The 15,492-nt window shown below is 46.0% G+C and overlaps 1 protein-coding gene across 2 annotated transcripts in view; it reads left to right on the top strand.

Annotated features, from left to right (window-relative positions):
* Positions 1-15,492, top strand: part of TRPM8 (transient receptor potential cation channel subfamily M member 8) — a 106,068-nt gene that overhangs the window by 12,537 nt on the left and 78,039 nt on the right. For both annotated transcript variants that reach the window (XM_033860370.2, XM_073807083.1), the window contains exons 2-3: positions 2,204-2,328; positions 13,168-13,241. In XM_033860370.2, the coding sequence (XP_033716261.1) occupies positions 2,212-2,328; positions 13,168-13,241 (191 nt within the window). In that variant the 5' untranslated portion in view covers positions 2,204-2,211. The remainder of the gene's footprint in view (positions 1-2,203; positions 2,329-13,167; positions 13,242-15,492) is intronic.

Genomic DNA, 15,492 nt, shown 5'->3' with positions numbered 1-15,492 from the left:
CCTCAGAAAACCAGTTCGAAACGAACATCGAATAAAGACATGTGAAATGTCAGAAAAGGGCAGATTCTGCATTTCTTACACAGCTTTCCCATTTCTTACTTGACTGAACTGTGATGAAGAAGCAAAAATACACTTTTCTCCATTGCAACGAAATAAGCAGTTTTTTCACTGTGAGCAAATGAAATCATTTCCTGACTGTCGGTGCCCTACTTAGAAGCCATTTGCTGTATGGGGATCATAGTAAATACCTTGCAGGATTGATTTGCGGTTTTGCCATAATGTATGTAAAGTACCAATTAATACTCTGAGCCTCTCCGTGAAATGCCTGGGGCGAGAAGTAAAAGAAGCGCTCCTTGCTTTAAACAGCCTGGCCTGAGGGTTCTGAGTGGGCTTTGAAGAAGCGTCGGTGTCTGTGGCGTGGGAGGGTTTTGAGGCTGGGACAGGCGACCTGGAGGAGGAGACAGGCTGAGGGCTCAGGAGTCGTGTGGCTGAGGCTTGGGTCTCAGGCCTTTCCTCGTGCAGGGGGTATGGGAGGCGAGTTGGAAGTAATTTGCAAAACTGAAAGAGGATTTTGAGGGTAGGAGGGAGTGTTATGTAATCACTTAGATTATTCGCTCAATCAATATTGGTACAATTCTACTCTCTGCTCTGTGCCAGGCTCTGGGAATACAGTGCTGAACAGATAGATCTGTTTTTGTTTTTGTTTTTTGCGGTACGCGGGCCTCTCACTGTTGTGGCCTCTCCTGTTGCGGAGTACGGGCTCCGGACGCACAGGCCCAGCGGCCATGGCTCACGGGCCCAGCCGCTCCGCGGCATGTGGGATCTTCCTGGACCGGGGCACGAACCTGCGTCCCCTGCATCGGCAGGTGGACTCTTCAACCACTGCGCCACCAGGGAAGCCCCTAGATCTGGTTTTTGACTTAAGTAGGCAGACAGGGGCCAAACAGATCATGTAACAAATCAGGATGCACACGGCTTGGTGGAGGGGATATGGTGCTTCCAGAACAGGCCACCAGGCACCTGCGCCAGCCTGGGCGTCAGAGGTACCTCCCTGAAGAGATGGTGTATAAGGCCCGTAGGATGAGCGGGAGATAAGCAGCTGGGCAGGGTTTGAGGAAGAGGGTTCCAGACAGACGGTGGGACCTAGACGGGAAAAGCGGGGCCCCGTGAGGAACCTGGCCCAGAAGGAGAGGGAGGTGGGTGCCGTCATGCGGGGGAGGCAAGCAGGGCCCAGGTGGCAGCTGCGGGCCACTGGAGGGGCTGGAGAGGGGCGAGGGGGTGTGACTGCCACTTGGATGTGGTGATGATGGAGGCGAGGGTGGGGGCAGAGGTCACAGGCAGCTGGGGGAGCTTGGTCCCAGGAGGAGACACAGGGAGGCGGGGTGTAGGAGAAGGATGATGCTCTTGTTCTAGAAACGTCTTGTTTGCTGTGTCTGCGGGACAGCCTGGGGATGTGGAGTAGCTCTCTGTGGATACGGGTCTGAGATAGTGTTTGGGAGACAGGAGGGACGGGTGGCTCCTGCAGCTGGGATGGAGGGTCTGAGCCCTAGAAGAGCAGGGGGCAGCCCGGAGGCATCTCCGTGGCAACTGAGGCTTCTGGGATGCCCGGGCTAATGGCCTGCTCTCCAGGCTGGGAGGGAATTGTTGCCGGGTGTCCTTGGGAACCACGTGCCGGCTCCGAGTCTCAGGGTGACCTGGAGCACACTGGCCCTCAGGCCCTACCGCCCCTGTGGGTCAAGGTCCTTCTCCCACTTCACTTGACCGCATCAGGGCAGAACTCCTCTCTGCTGCCAGCCAGCCGGTCCTCTAGCTGCCACAGCTGCTAGCTGCAGTTCTGCAAGTTCCTTCACTACAAATCCATTAACTTCGAAGGAGCTATGATGCACCTCCTATGCGTAGTGGTCTGGGATGCGGGATCCCACCTCCCATAGGAGAGGGGAGCGCACCCAGGAGGGCCCTGCCCAGACGGGAGCGGTCAGGCAAGGGGTATGGAAGGACTGAACTCAAGCTGGGTCCTGGAGGACGAGAAGGAATGAAGCAAGGAGAGCAGAGGCAGGGGGACCAATGTCCTTTGGTGGTGGGGGGCGGGGCGGGGCTGGGGCATGGCAGACAGCGAGAGGGGGAGGGTATGGCGGTAAAGCTTTCAGTGAAGCCCGTCCACCGTTTGTGACCCCATCTTACCCTCCCTGCCCTTTCTCCACAGGGGAACAGATGTCCTTCAAGGGCGCCCGGCTTAGCATGAGAAGCAGAAGGAACGGCACGCCGGACAGCACCCGGACCCTGTACTCCAGTGCGTCTCGCAGCACAGACGTGTCCTACAGCGAGAGCGTGAGTTGAGCCACGCCCCACCAACCCGCTGATATGTCAGAAAGCAGCCCTTTGCAGCTAGGATTCTTTGGGGACCAATACTCCTTCTTTAAAAAGATCATATCTCAACGTATGGCATTTCGTTCTGTGGATTATTTTTGTCGAATGTAGAGGCCTTTTCTTATCTGTGTAGTTTTTCAGGCATCCCTGTTTTGAAGATTGTGACCGCAACCTTGAGTTGCTAAAGAATGTACTTATTTGGGGCCTTTTTAAAAAAATAGCAGTGTTCATTTCTGCTGTAGAGCAAAGTGGTTCAGTTACACATATATATACCTGCTTTTTCACATGTTTTTCCATTGCGGTTTACTACAGGAGACTGGATCTAGTTCCCTGTGCTGTACAGTAGGACCTTGCTTATCCATTCAAGAATGCACTTGTTAAGTGACTTTTATGAAATCCTAAATACTGCACTTTTAATATTCCTTTTACTAGCTAATGCTTGGTGTCCTTGCTTCCAGCCCTGTGGGTTCACCTTGGAAGTGATTCTTGAGGTCCTTTTCTTCAACTCTATGGCCGGGGGCTCATTCTGGGTCTGCATTTGTTCTTGCCGTAGCTTCTAGCTGTTCTCCACAGCATCTCTCTCCTCCTTCCAAGCCCGTGTCCACACTGCTTTCATAGAGGCGCACTGAGCTGTTGCTTAGGGGTGAGCGGACTCAGGGTGGGGCGCCCGGCAGGAGGCTCCCCGCTGGGCTGCGCTGCCCCTTCCGTCCCTCAGCCACCTCTAGTGGTTCCCGCAGGCTTTCTGTTCACTCTCACGTCCTAGTGAATACTCTCATTTGTCAGGAAATAAAGACAACGTTCCAGTCTGGTACCAAGCTTCCGCCGACTAGAGTGTTAAAAGTCGGGGTGGTGGCTAACTTTGGAAAAAGGAAGGAGGAGGGACTGGGTGGGGGCTTCTGGGGTGCTGGGCATGTCAGTATTTTGATCTGCTGGGTGGGGTTCTTGGGGGCGCCCGTGCACTTGCCACTCCCAACACCCAGCGCCTCCTTAGATTTTGCACCTGCCGTCACCTTGACCCTGGTCCGGTGAGAATTACACAGTGGGCAGAGGGCGCTGGTGGCCTCTCCAATGCCCCCTCCTCCAGCCTCCAGCAGTGACGGACCTCTGGGAGGGCAGAAAAGGCCTTTCCGGATCATACTTGGACGCAGGCATGGGTGTCTCTGGGAGACAAAGGCTGACTCTCCCGTGCCATTCTCCTTTGGGCTCCCATGGGATTTCTGGATGGATTTCCTGCTCCCCTCAGAGATGCCAGCTGCCCTGTGGGTAGAATTTCTGAGACCACCTAAGTACATCCCAGTTATGGGGGGGGTCCTGTTTGCCCCTGAGACTACACACCTTTGCAAAGTACATTTTTCAGAGGGAACTTTTTTTTCTTTAAAGGCCTTTATTTTTTAATTAAAAAAAAATTGTTTTGGCCACACATCATGGCATGTGGGATCTTAGTTCCCTGACCAGAGATCGAACCCATGCCCCCTGCAGTGGAAGCGTGAGTCTTAACCACTGGACCGCCAGGGAAGTCCCCAGAGGGAACTTTCAGCAACAAGGCAGTTTTTATCACCACCCCTCCTCCACCATCATCGATTTCACAAGCTTATACACATAAGCTTATACTGTTGAGTTTTCTTCATCTGTGTTAAGTAGACTTAAAATTAGTGAAGAGCTAGAAAATATTCTGAGGAAGAAAGGGCATCACAGGTTTTCAAAATTTTTCACGTTCAGATGAGTGTAGGATTTATTTTTGCTCTCTACATTTTTATTATTTGTAGAAAAGAACATGCAAATATAAATTCCCAGCCTAAGGAAGAATAATAAAATGAACACGCTTGCACCCACCATCAGCCCTTTTCAGGAGTCCCCCACGTGCCCTCCGTGCCAAAGGCGACAGCTATCCTGAATTTTGTGTTCCCTGGTCCTGCTTTTATTTATAAGCTTATGATTTGAATATATGTCCCTAAACAATACATGGCTTTGTTTTGTCTGTTTTGATATTTGTGGAATTACACAGTAAGTATTCCTTTGTGAATTCACTTCTTTTTTCTTTCCTTTTTTTTTTTTTACATCTTTATTGGAGTATAATTGCTTTACAATGGTGTGTTAGTTTCTGCTTTATAACAAAGTGAATCAGTTATACATATACATATGTTCCCATATCTCTTCCCTCTTGTGTCTCCCTCCCTCCCACTCTCCCTATCCCACCCCTCCAGGTGGTCACAAAGCACCAAGCTGATCTCCCTGTGCTATGCGGCTGCTTCCCACTAGCTATCTATTTTACGTTTGGTAGTGTATATATGTCCATGCCACTCTCTCGCTTTGTCATAGCTTACCCTTCTGTCTCCCCATATCCTCAAGTCCATTCTCTAGTAGGTCTGTGTCTTTATTCCTGTCTTACCCCTAGGTTCTTCATGACATTTTTTTCCTTAAATTCCATATATGTGTGTTAGCATACGGTATTTGTCTTTCTCTTTCTGAATTACTTCACTCTGTATGACACACTCTAGGTCTACCCACCTCATTACAAATAGCTCAATTTCGTTTCTTTTTATGGCTGAGTAATATTCCATTGTATATATGTGCCACATCTTCTTTATCCATTCATCCGATGATGGACACTTAGGTTGTTTCCATCTCTGGGCTATTGGAAATAGAGCTGCAATGAACATTTTGGTACATGACTCTTTTTGAATTATGGTTTTCTCAGGGTATATGCCCAGTAGTGGGATTGTTGGGTCATATGGTAGTTCTATTTGTAGTTTTTTAAGGAACCTCCATACTGTTCTCCATAGTGGCTGTATTAATTTATATTCCCACCAACAGTGTAAGAGGGTTCCCTTTTCTCCACACCCTCTCCAGCATTTATTGTTTCTAGATTTTTTGATGATGGCCATTCTGACTGGTGTGAGATGATATCTCATTGTAGTTTTGATTTGCATTTCTCTAATGATTAATGATGTTGAGCATTCTTTCATGTGTTTGTTGGCAGTCTGTATATCTTCTTTGGAGAAATGTCTATTTAGGTCTTCTGCCCATTTTTGGATTGGGTTGTTTGCTTTTTTGTTATTGAGCTGCATGAGCTGCTTATAAATTTTGGAGATTAATCCTTTGTCAGTTGCTTCATTTGCAAATATTTTCTCCCATTCTGAGTGTTGTCTTTTGGTCTTGTTTATGGTTTCCTTTGCTGTGCAAAAGCTTTGAAGTTTCATTAGGTCCCATTTGTTTATTTTTATTTCCATTTCTCTAGGAGGTGGGTCAAAAAGGATCTTGCTGTGATTTATGTCATAGAGTGTTCTGCCTATGTTTTCCTCTAAAAGTTTTATAGTTTCTGGCCTTACATTTAGGTCTTTAATCCATTTTGAGCTTATTTTTCTGTATGGTGTTAGGGAGTGATCTAATCTCATACTTTTACATGTACCTGTCCAGTGTTCCCAGCACCACTTATTGAAGAGGCTGTCCTTTCTCCACTGTATATTCCTGCCTCCTTTATCAAAGATAAGGTGACCATATGTGTGTGGGTTTATCTCTGGGATTTCTATCCTGTTCTATTGATCTTTCTGTTTTTGTGCCAGTACCATACTGTCTTGATTACTGTAGCTTTGTAGTATAGTCTGAAGTCAGGGAGCCTGATTCCTCCAGCTCCATTTTTCGTTCTCAAGATTGCTTTGGCTATTCGGCGTCTTTTGTGTTTCCATACAAATTGTGAAATATTTTGTTCTAGTTCTGTGAAAAATGCCAGTGGTAGTTTGATAGGGATTGCATTGAATCTGTAGATTGCTTTGGGTAGTAGAGTCATTTTCACAATGTTGATTCTTCCAATCCAAGAACACGGTATATCTTTCCATCTATTTGTATCACCTTTAATTTCTTTCATCAGTGTCTTATAATTTTCTGCATACAGGTCTTTTGTCTCCTTAGGTAGGTTTATTCCTAGATATTTTATTCTTTTTGTTGCAGTGGTAAATGGGAGTGTTTTCTTGATTTCACTTTCAGATTCTTCATCATTAGTGTATAGGAATGCCAGAGATTTCTGTGCATTAATTTTGTATCCTGCTACTTTACCAAATTCATTGATTAGCTCTAGTAGTTTTCTGGTAGCATCTTTAGGATTCTCTATGTATAGTATCATGTCATCTGCAAACAGTGACAGCTTTACTTCTTCTTTTCCAATTTGGATTCCTTTTATTTCCTTTTCTTCTCTGATTGCTGTGGCTAAAACTTCCAAAACTATGTTGAATAAGAGTGGTGAGAGTGGGCAATCTTGTCTTGTTCCTGATCTTAGTGGAAATGCTTTCAGTTTTTCACCATTGAGGATGATGTTCGCTGTGGGTCTGTCATATATGGCCTTTATTATGTTGAGGAAAGTTCCCTCTATGCCTACTTTCTGTAGGGTTTTTATCATAAATGGATGTTGAATTTTGTTGAAAGCTTTCTCTGCATCTATTGAGATGATCATATGGTTTTTCTCCTTCAATTTGTTAATATGGTGTATCACGTTGATTGATTTGTGTATATTGAAGAATCCTTGCATTACTGGAATAAACCCCACTTGATCATGGTGCATGATCCGTTTAATGTGCTGTTGGATTCTGTTTGCTAGTATTTTGTTGAGGATTTTTGCATCTATGTTCATCAGTGATATTGGCCTGTAGTTTTCTTTCTTTGTGACATCCTTGTCTGGTTTTGGTATCAGGGTGATGGTGGCCTCGTAGAATGAGTTTGGGAGTGTTCCTCCCTCTGCTATATTTTGGAAGAGTTTCAGAAGGATAGGTGTTAGCTCTTCTCTAAATGCTTGATAGAATTCGCCTGTGAAGCCATCTGGTCCTGGGCTTTTGTTTGTTGGAAAATTTTTAATCACAGTTTCAATTTCAGTGCTTGTGATTGGTCTGTTCATATTTTCTATTTCTTCCTGATTCAGTCTTGGCAGGTTGTGCATTTCTAAGAATTTCTCCATTTCTTCCAGGTTGTCCATTTTATTGGCATAGAGTTGTTTGTAGTAATCTCTTATGATCCTTTGTATTTCTGCAGTGTCCATTGTTACTTCTCCTTTTTCATTTCTAATTCTATTGATTTGAGTCTTCTTCCTTTTTTTCTTGATGAGTCTGGCTAATGGTTTATCAATTTTGTTTATCTTCTCGAAGAACCAGCTTTTAGTTTTATTGATCTTTGCTATCGTTTGCTTCATTTCTTTTTCATTTATTTCTGATCTGATTTTTATGATTTCTTTCCTTCTGCTAACTTTGGGTTTTTTTTGTTCTTCTTTCTCTAATTGCTTTAGGTGCAAGGATAGGTTGTTTATTCAAGATGTTTCCTGTTTCTTAAGATAGGATTGTATTGCTATAAACTTCTCTCTTAGAACTGCTTTTGCTGCATCCCATAGATTTTGGGTCGTCGTGTCTCCATTGTCATTTGTTTCTAGGTATTTTTTGATTTCCTCTTTGATTTCTTCAGTGATCACTTCGTTATTAAGTAGTGTATTGTTTAGCCTCCGTGTGTTTGTATTTTTTACAGATCTTTTCCTGTAATTGATATCTAGTCTCGTAGCGTTGTGGTTGGAAAAGATACTTGATACAATTTCAATTTTCTTAAATTTACCAAGGCTTGATTTGTGACCCAAGATATGATCTATCCTGGAGAATGTTCCATGAGCACTTGAGAAAAATGTGTATTCTGTTGTTTTTGGATGGAATGTCCTATAAATATCAATTAAGTCCATCTTGTTTAATGTATCATTTAAAGCTTGTGTTTCCTTATTTATTTTCATTTTGGATGATCTGTCCATTGGTGAAAGTGGGGTGTTAAAGTCCCCTACTATGAATGTGTTACTGTCAATTTCCCCTTTTATGGCTATTAATATTTGCCTTATGTATTGAGGTGCTCCTATGTTAAGTGCATAAATATTTACAACTGTTATATCTTCTTCTTGGATCGATCCCTTGATCATTATGTAGTGTCCTTCTTTGTCTCTTCTAATAGTCTTTATTTTAAAGTCTATTTTGCCTGATATGAGAATTGGTACTCCAGCTTTCTTTTGGTTTCCATTTGCATGAAACGTCTTTTTCCATCCCCTTACTTTCAGTGTGCATGTGTCTCTAGGTCTGAAGTGGGTCTCTTGTAGGCAGCAAATATATGGGTCTTGTTTTTGTATCCATTCAGCCAATCTGTGTCTTTTGGTGGGAGCATTTAGTCCATTTACATTTAAGGTAATTATCGATATGTATGTTCCTATTCCCATTTTCTTTATTGTTTTGGGTTTGTTATTGTAGGTCTTTTCCTTCTCTTGTGTTTCTTGCCTAGACAAGTTCCTTTAGCAGTTGTTGTAAAGCTGGTTTGGTGGTGCTGAACTGTCTCAGCTCTTGCTTGTCTCTAAAGGTTTTAATTTCTCCATCAAATCTGAATGAGATCCTTGCTGGGTAGAGTAATCTTGGTTGCAGGTTTTTCTCCTTCATCACTTTAAATATGTCCTGCCAGTCCCTTCTGGCTTGCAGAGTTTCTGCTGAAAGATCAGCTGTTAACCTTATGGGGATTCCCTTGTGTGTTATTTGTTGTTTTTCCCTTGCTGCTTTTAATATGTTTTCTTTGTATTTAATTTTTGACAGTTTGATTAATATGTGTCTTGGCGTATTTCTCCTTGGATTTATCCTGTATGGGACTCTCTGTGCTTCCTGGACTTGATTAACTATTTCCTTTCCCATATTAGTGAAGTTTTCTACTATAATCTCTTCAAATATTTTCTCAGTCCCTTTCTTTTTCTCTTCTTCTTCTGGAACCCCTATAATTCAAATGTTGGTGCGTTTAATGTTGTCCCAGAGGTCTCTGAGACTTGTCCTCAGTTCTTTTCATTCTTTTTTCTTTATTCTGCTCTGCAGTAGTTATTTCCACTACTTTATCTTCCAGGTCACTTATCCATTCTTCTGCCTCAGTTATTCTGCTATTGATCCCATCTAGAGTATTTTTAATTTCATTTATTGTGCTGTTCATCATTGTTTGTTTCAACTTTAGTTCTCCTAGGTCCTTGTTAAATGTTTCTTGCATTTTCTCTATTCTATTTCCAAGATTTTGGATCATCTTTACTGTCATTACTCTGAATTATTTTTCAGGTAGACTGCCTATTTCCTCTTCATTTGTTAGGTCTGGTGCATTTTTATCTTGCTCCTTCATCTGCTGTGTGCTTTTCTGTCTTCTCATTTTGCTTATCTTACTGTTTGGGGTCTCCTTTTTGCAGGCTGCACGTTCGTAGTTCCCGTTGTTTTTGGTGTCTGTCCCCAGCGGCTAAGGTTGGTTCAGTGGGTTGTGTAGGCTTCCTGGTGGAGGGGACTAGTGCCTGTGTTCTGGTGGATGAGGCTGGATCTTGTCTTTCTGGTGGGCAGGTCCACGTCTGGTGGTGTGTTTTGGGCTGTCTGTGGACTTATTATGATTTTAGGCAGCCTCTCTGCTAATGGGTGGGGTTGTGTTCCTGTCTTGCAGTTGTTTGGCATAGGATGTCCAGCACTGTAGCTTGTTGGTCGTTGAGTGAAGCTGGGTGCTGGTGTTGAGATGGAGATCTCTGGGAGATTTTCGCTGTTCGATATTATGTGGAGCTGGGAGGTCTCTTGTGGACCAGTGTCCTGAAGTTGGCTCTCCCACCTCAGAGGCACAGCACTGACTTCTGGCTGCAGCACCAAGAGCCTTCCATCCACACGGCTCAGAATAAAAGGGAGAAAAAGTAGAAAGAAAGAATTAGTAGAAGTAGAAAGAAAGAAGGGAGGGAGGGAGGGAGGAAGGAAGAAAAAAAGGAAGAAGATAAAGTAAAATAAAGTAAGATAAAATATAATAAATTTATTAAAATAAAAAAATTATTAAGAGAAAAAAAATAAAAAAATATTAAGAAACAAAAACAAACCAACAACAAAAACGGACGGATAGAACCGTAGGACAAATGGTGGAAGCAAAGCTATATAGACAAAATCTCACACAGACGCATACACATACATACACACTCACAAAAAGAGGAAAAGGGGAAAAAATCATAAATCTTGCTCTCAAAGTCCACCTCCTTAATTTGGGATGATTGGTTGTCTATTCATGTATTCCACAGATGCATCAAGTTGATTGTGGAGCTTCAATCCGCTGCTCCTGAGGCTGCTGGGAGAGATTTCCCTTTCTCTTCTTTGTTCTCATAGCTCCCGGGGCTCAGTTTTGGATTTGGCCCCGCCTCTGTGTGTAGGTCGCCGGAGGGCTTCTGTTCTTGCTCAGACAGGACTGGGTTAAAGGAGCCGCTGATTCGGGGGCTCTGGCTCACTCATGCCGGGGCGGGGGTGGGGGGGGAGGGCGGGGGTGGGGGGGGAGGGAGGGGCACGGAGTGCGGGGCGGGCCTGCGGCGGCAGAGGCCGGCGTGACGTTGCACCAGCGTGAGGCGCGCCGTGCATTCTTCCGGGGGAGTTGTCCCTGGTTCCCGGGACCCTGGCAGTGGCGGGCTGCACAGGCTCCCCGGAAGGGGGTTGTGGGGAGTGACCTGTGCTCGCACACAGGCTTCTTGGTGGCGGCAGCAGCAGCTTTAGCGTCTCCTGCCCGTCTGTGGGGTCCGCAATTTTAGCCGAGGCTCGCGCCCGTCTCTGGAGCTCCTTTAAGCAGCGCTCTTAATCCCCTCTCCTCGCGCACCAGGAAACAAAGAGGTAAGAAGAAGTCTCTTGCCTCTTCGGCAGGTGCAGACTTTTCCCCGGACTCCCTCCCGGCCAGCCGTGGCGCACTAACCCCTGCAGGCTGTGTTCACGCCGCCAACCCCCGTCCTCTCCCTGCCTCCGACCAAAGCCCGAGCCTCAGCTCCCAGCCCCGCCCGCCCCGGCGGGTGAGCAGACAAGCCTCTCGGGCGGTGAGTGCCGGTCGGCCCTGATCCTCTGTGCGGGAATCTCTCCGCTTTGCCCTCCGCACCCCTATGGCTGCGCTCTCCTCCGCGGCTCCGAAGCTTCCCCCTCCGCCACCCGCAGTCTCCGCCCGCGAAGGGGCTTCCTAGTGTGTGGGAACCTTTCCTCCTTCACAGCTCCCTCCCACTGGTGCAGGTCCCGTCCCTATCCTTTTGTCTCTGTTTATTCTTTTTTCTTTTGCCCTACCCAGGTACGTGGGGGGTTTCTTGCCTTTTGGGAGGTCTTCTGCTTCTGCCAGCGTTCAGTAGGTGTTCTGTAGGAGTTGCTCCACGTGTAGATGTATTTCTGGTGTATCTGTGGGGAGGAAGGTGATGTCCGCGTCTTACTCTTCCGCCATCTTCCCGGAAGCTCCCGTGAATGCATTTCTTGCTCACCATCCTGTGTTTGTGGTCCCTCTGTGTTGCCAGGTGTAATGGCTGTCGATTCACTCCTGCTGGGCCACCCTCCATCCTGTGCACGTCTGTCCAGCCTAAGCGGGGTGAACATTTGGGTTTCAGGTTTTGCTATTAGGAGCAGGGCCACTGTGAGCCTTCCTGGATGTGAGATGTTCTCTCTGGAGAAGGTTCTTCGGCTTGAGGCCGATGGGTAAAGGCGAACACCTCTCCCTCATGGGAATTGGGGTTAAGACACAGGACTTCTGGGGAAACTTGGGGCACGTGGTCCCCATGCTCTGATGTCTCAGGATGTACGTTGGTGGGGGTAGGGGCTAGCAAAGGGGGAGACTGCTGAAGGCGTGGTGGACCTTCTTCCAGGAGAGGGAGTGCCGTCTCCCTTTTCGTGGTGACCTCATTGTTGGGGGGTGACGAGTCAGGCCTGGCTTTGGTGCAAGGCCGGGGGGCAAACCCACATGACACTGTCTGAGAACTGCTGGCGCCCGGTGACCTGAGGGAAGTGGGTTTGGGCTGCCAGCCCCACCTCCACGGAACAAGACAAACCCCTAAAGCTGGCAGCGCGGTGCCAGGCATCTGAGCTTGCAGGTCATTCACAGGACACAGGGACTGTTTCTAGGGGACAGTGGTGGACAGTTTCCCAGGGTGGTCGAGCCAGTTCCCTCCCGGCCCGTAGCGGGCTGAGGCCCCCCCGCCTGGCTCTTCACTGGCATTTGGTGCCAATGGCTTCTCGATTTTTCTAGCCTGGTGGGTGTGTAATGGGATGTCATCGTGGTTTCACTTCACATTTGCCTCATTACTGACAAGGCTGAGCTCCTTTTCACACATCTGTGTGTCCTCTTTTATTTAATGCCTGCTCATGTCTTTTGCCTTTTTCCCACGAGGTTGTCTGTCTTATTCTTAGTGACTTACAGCCTTTTATATATTCCATTTACCAATCTTATGATGATTAATATATGTCGCAAATATCTTCTCCCACTTTGAGGAGTGTAAATATTTTCAAAGTATTCTTCAACTCCAAGGGGTTTGTTTCTGCCAACTAAAGGGAAGCGTTCCGTTGTTTGTCAGAATTAGGTCCCGGATATGCCTCACCACCTTGCCCATGGGGGGACAGATGCAACTCTGGAAGGAGCATTTGGAATATACCTTCTTTTGAAAAGCAAGCGTAAGAGGAACTAGAATCTGCAATAAAACATTATTTATGCTAAACTATCAATAAATCCTTATATTCCCCCGGTTGCCTTAGAGTCAGAAAAACATACTTTGTATGTATATAATGACATTTGTTACAAGATGATGCCAAGTAACTTTTAGAAAAATTTGCATTTAGTTATAAAAATGTAAACGTATGCCTCTTTTTACAAACTTTGTGTACTCTAAAAGCATGAATGGATGCTGGTTGCTATGATATGTGGTGAATCCTTAAAACCTTTGAAGTAGGTTTAAGTCATTCATGAAGAGCAGCAGGGGGTGAGAACAGATTAGTGACGTGTTGTTCCAATGTTCTTTCTCCAAAGGACTTGGTGAATTTCATTCAAGCAAATTTTAAGAAACGGGAGTGTGTCTTCTTTACCAAAGATTCCAAGGCCACGTAAGCAACTACTTTGCCTCCATTTTTTGCTACCATGTTCAAAAATAAATTATTGACCACCATGATGACAGACAAACAAATTGCTCACTAGTTCATTATTCAAGTTGTTTGCATCTTGCAATTCTCAGAAACGGTGTGTGAACAGGAAGAGTTTGGCAAGCAGCTTGTCCCTGGAGAGGTATCAACTCATTTCATATTTTAAGCTTTGTCAGTAGTTGGTAAAGGCTCCAAGACAGGCTGTCACTCTCTTTGATATTCCCACGAGCCTGGGAGCCCACCGGAGTGGCCATGGCAGTGAACCTTGTTGTTTCATAGCGGTTGGCAGGAGACACCAGGCATGCGCGCATGTGGCAATCTGACCGGCTCCTCTGCCAGGCTGTTGACTGTGGCCCTTCCCATCTGACCGGGTGTTCATCTTGTCTGAATCTCGTGTGTCTTGAAACATCGAGGCTGAGTCACAAAAGCCTTGGGGAGCACCTCCAGCAGCTCTGCCCACAGGGGGTCCTCAGCGAATGCTACCTAGTGGGCCAGTGATAAGTGGACTGACCTCTGATGTTTCCCACAGAAGGTGCCCTGGGATCTAACGAAGTGATTTTAGTCCTCCCTCCCTCTCACCTTTTTCCTCTCTGCCCCCTCTCTTTTGCTTACTGGTGATAGGAGAGAGTCTAGCTATTAATATTTTTTAATTGAAGTATAGTTGGTTTACAAAGTTGTGTTAATTTCAGCAAAGTGATTCAGTTATGAACATAGATACCTTCTTTTCAAAATATTCTTTTCCATGATGGTTTATCATAGGATACTGAGTATAGTTCCTGGTGCCATGCAGTACGACCTTGTTGTTTATCCACTCTATATGTAATAGTCCAGCTATTAATTGATTGTTTACCTGCTGCTGTAGTTTGTAATTAAAGCACTGACTCTGTTGAACAGAGGCAGTGCCCAGAGGAAGGCAGTAAGAGCAGGGGCCTAAGAACCAGTGTTGGATCCAACCTTGGCCTGGCTGCCTGCTCACTGCATGAACTTGAACCAATTTTTCTCTTTTCTGAACTGAATCCTCTTATCCTAAACCGCTGGCAAAGTACACCTCCTGGGTTGTAGTAAGGGTGCAGTGGGACGATACATAAAATTCCTGCCGTAGAAAGTTCTCAGTCAGTGTGCTTTCCTACTTTGTACGAATTAGAAAGCGAACATTGGAAAAACTAAGAGATCTCTATTTTGTCATTGGTATAAACTTAGTCATTATGAGTCATTTTGACAGAGTATAAACTCTGTGAGTTGGTTATTTATTCCCCACATGTTTCCCTGAAAGATTTTGCCATTAATCTATTTGTTTGACTGGTAGAAAACACTGTTTGGATTTGTTCACTCATTCAACAAATATTTATTGGGCATTGACTCTGTCGTGGGGACTCATGTACTTGACTGCTAATTCTACAACTGCCCCGCAAGGTAGCTGTTATCATTTGACTGACAAGGCAAGTGAGGCCGGGAGGGGCTCAGTGTTTCACCCAGGGTCACATGGCTGGCAGGGGATAGATGAAGGATTGAACTCAGTTTTCTGATTCCTCCCTGTGCATTCCTTTTATGCCCAGCTCCTGCCCCTTCTAGGAACAATCCTGTCTTGAGCTGACTGTAGTCATCAGCACCTTGTCAGTTGCAGATATCCAGTCTAATTGGCCTAAGTGAGTGGTGATTGTAATGGGACAGCCACATCCAGGGCTCAGTGTCACCAAGACCCTGCCTCTTTCTACCTGTGGTTCTGTCCTTCTCTGGGTGGGCAGGCTCCTTATTAGTGGTGGCAGAATGGACACCACCACTCTGGCTGACACCTTTTCAGCTTACCAGTGAGGGGAAGGAAGGCTTTGTTTCTAGCAATTCCACCCAAAGTCCTGGGCTCACGTTCATGGCTCTTATTGGCCTGGCATGGGTCAGGCACCCACTCTAATCCCTGCAACTGGGCAATGGAATATGTGACTGGCCAGCCTTGGGTGTTGTGTCCACATGGACCTGGTGTGGAAAGGATGATTCCTCAGAGGAAAATCAGGTGTTCCTACTAGCAGAAGGAGAAGTGGATGCAAGGTAGGGAAACCTATGGCTGTCCACCTTATGGTGCTTGACTACCACTCAAGTCTGGCCCCAAATAAAGGGAGATGTGGTGAGCAGTCCCTGCCCTCCACAACACCAGCACAGGACAGGAATACCTCAGGGTCTTCCAGTGCCCATGTCAGAGGGGACCCAAGGTTATACACCA

Source organism: Tursiops truncatus, chromosome 7 (assembly GCF_011762595.2).
Source record: "Tursiops truncatus isolate mTurTru1 chromosome 7, mTurTru1.mat.Y, whole genome shotgun sequence".
NCBI lineage: Eukaryota > Metazoa > Chordata > Mammalia > Artiodactyla > Delphinidae > Tursiops > Tursiops truncatus.
The sequence above is the reverse complement of the archived record's forward strand: the minus strand, read 5'-3'. Positions and strand labels throughout refer to the sequence as shown.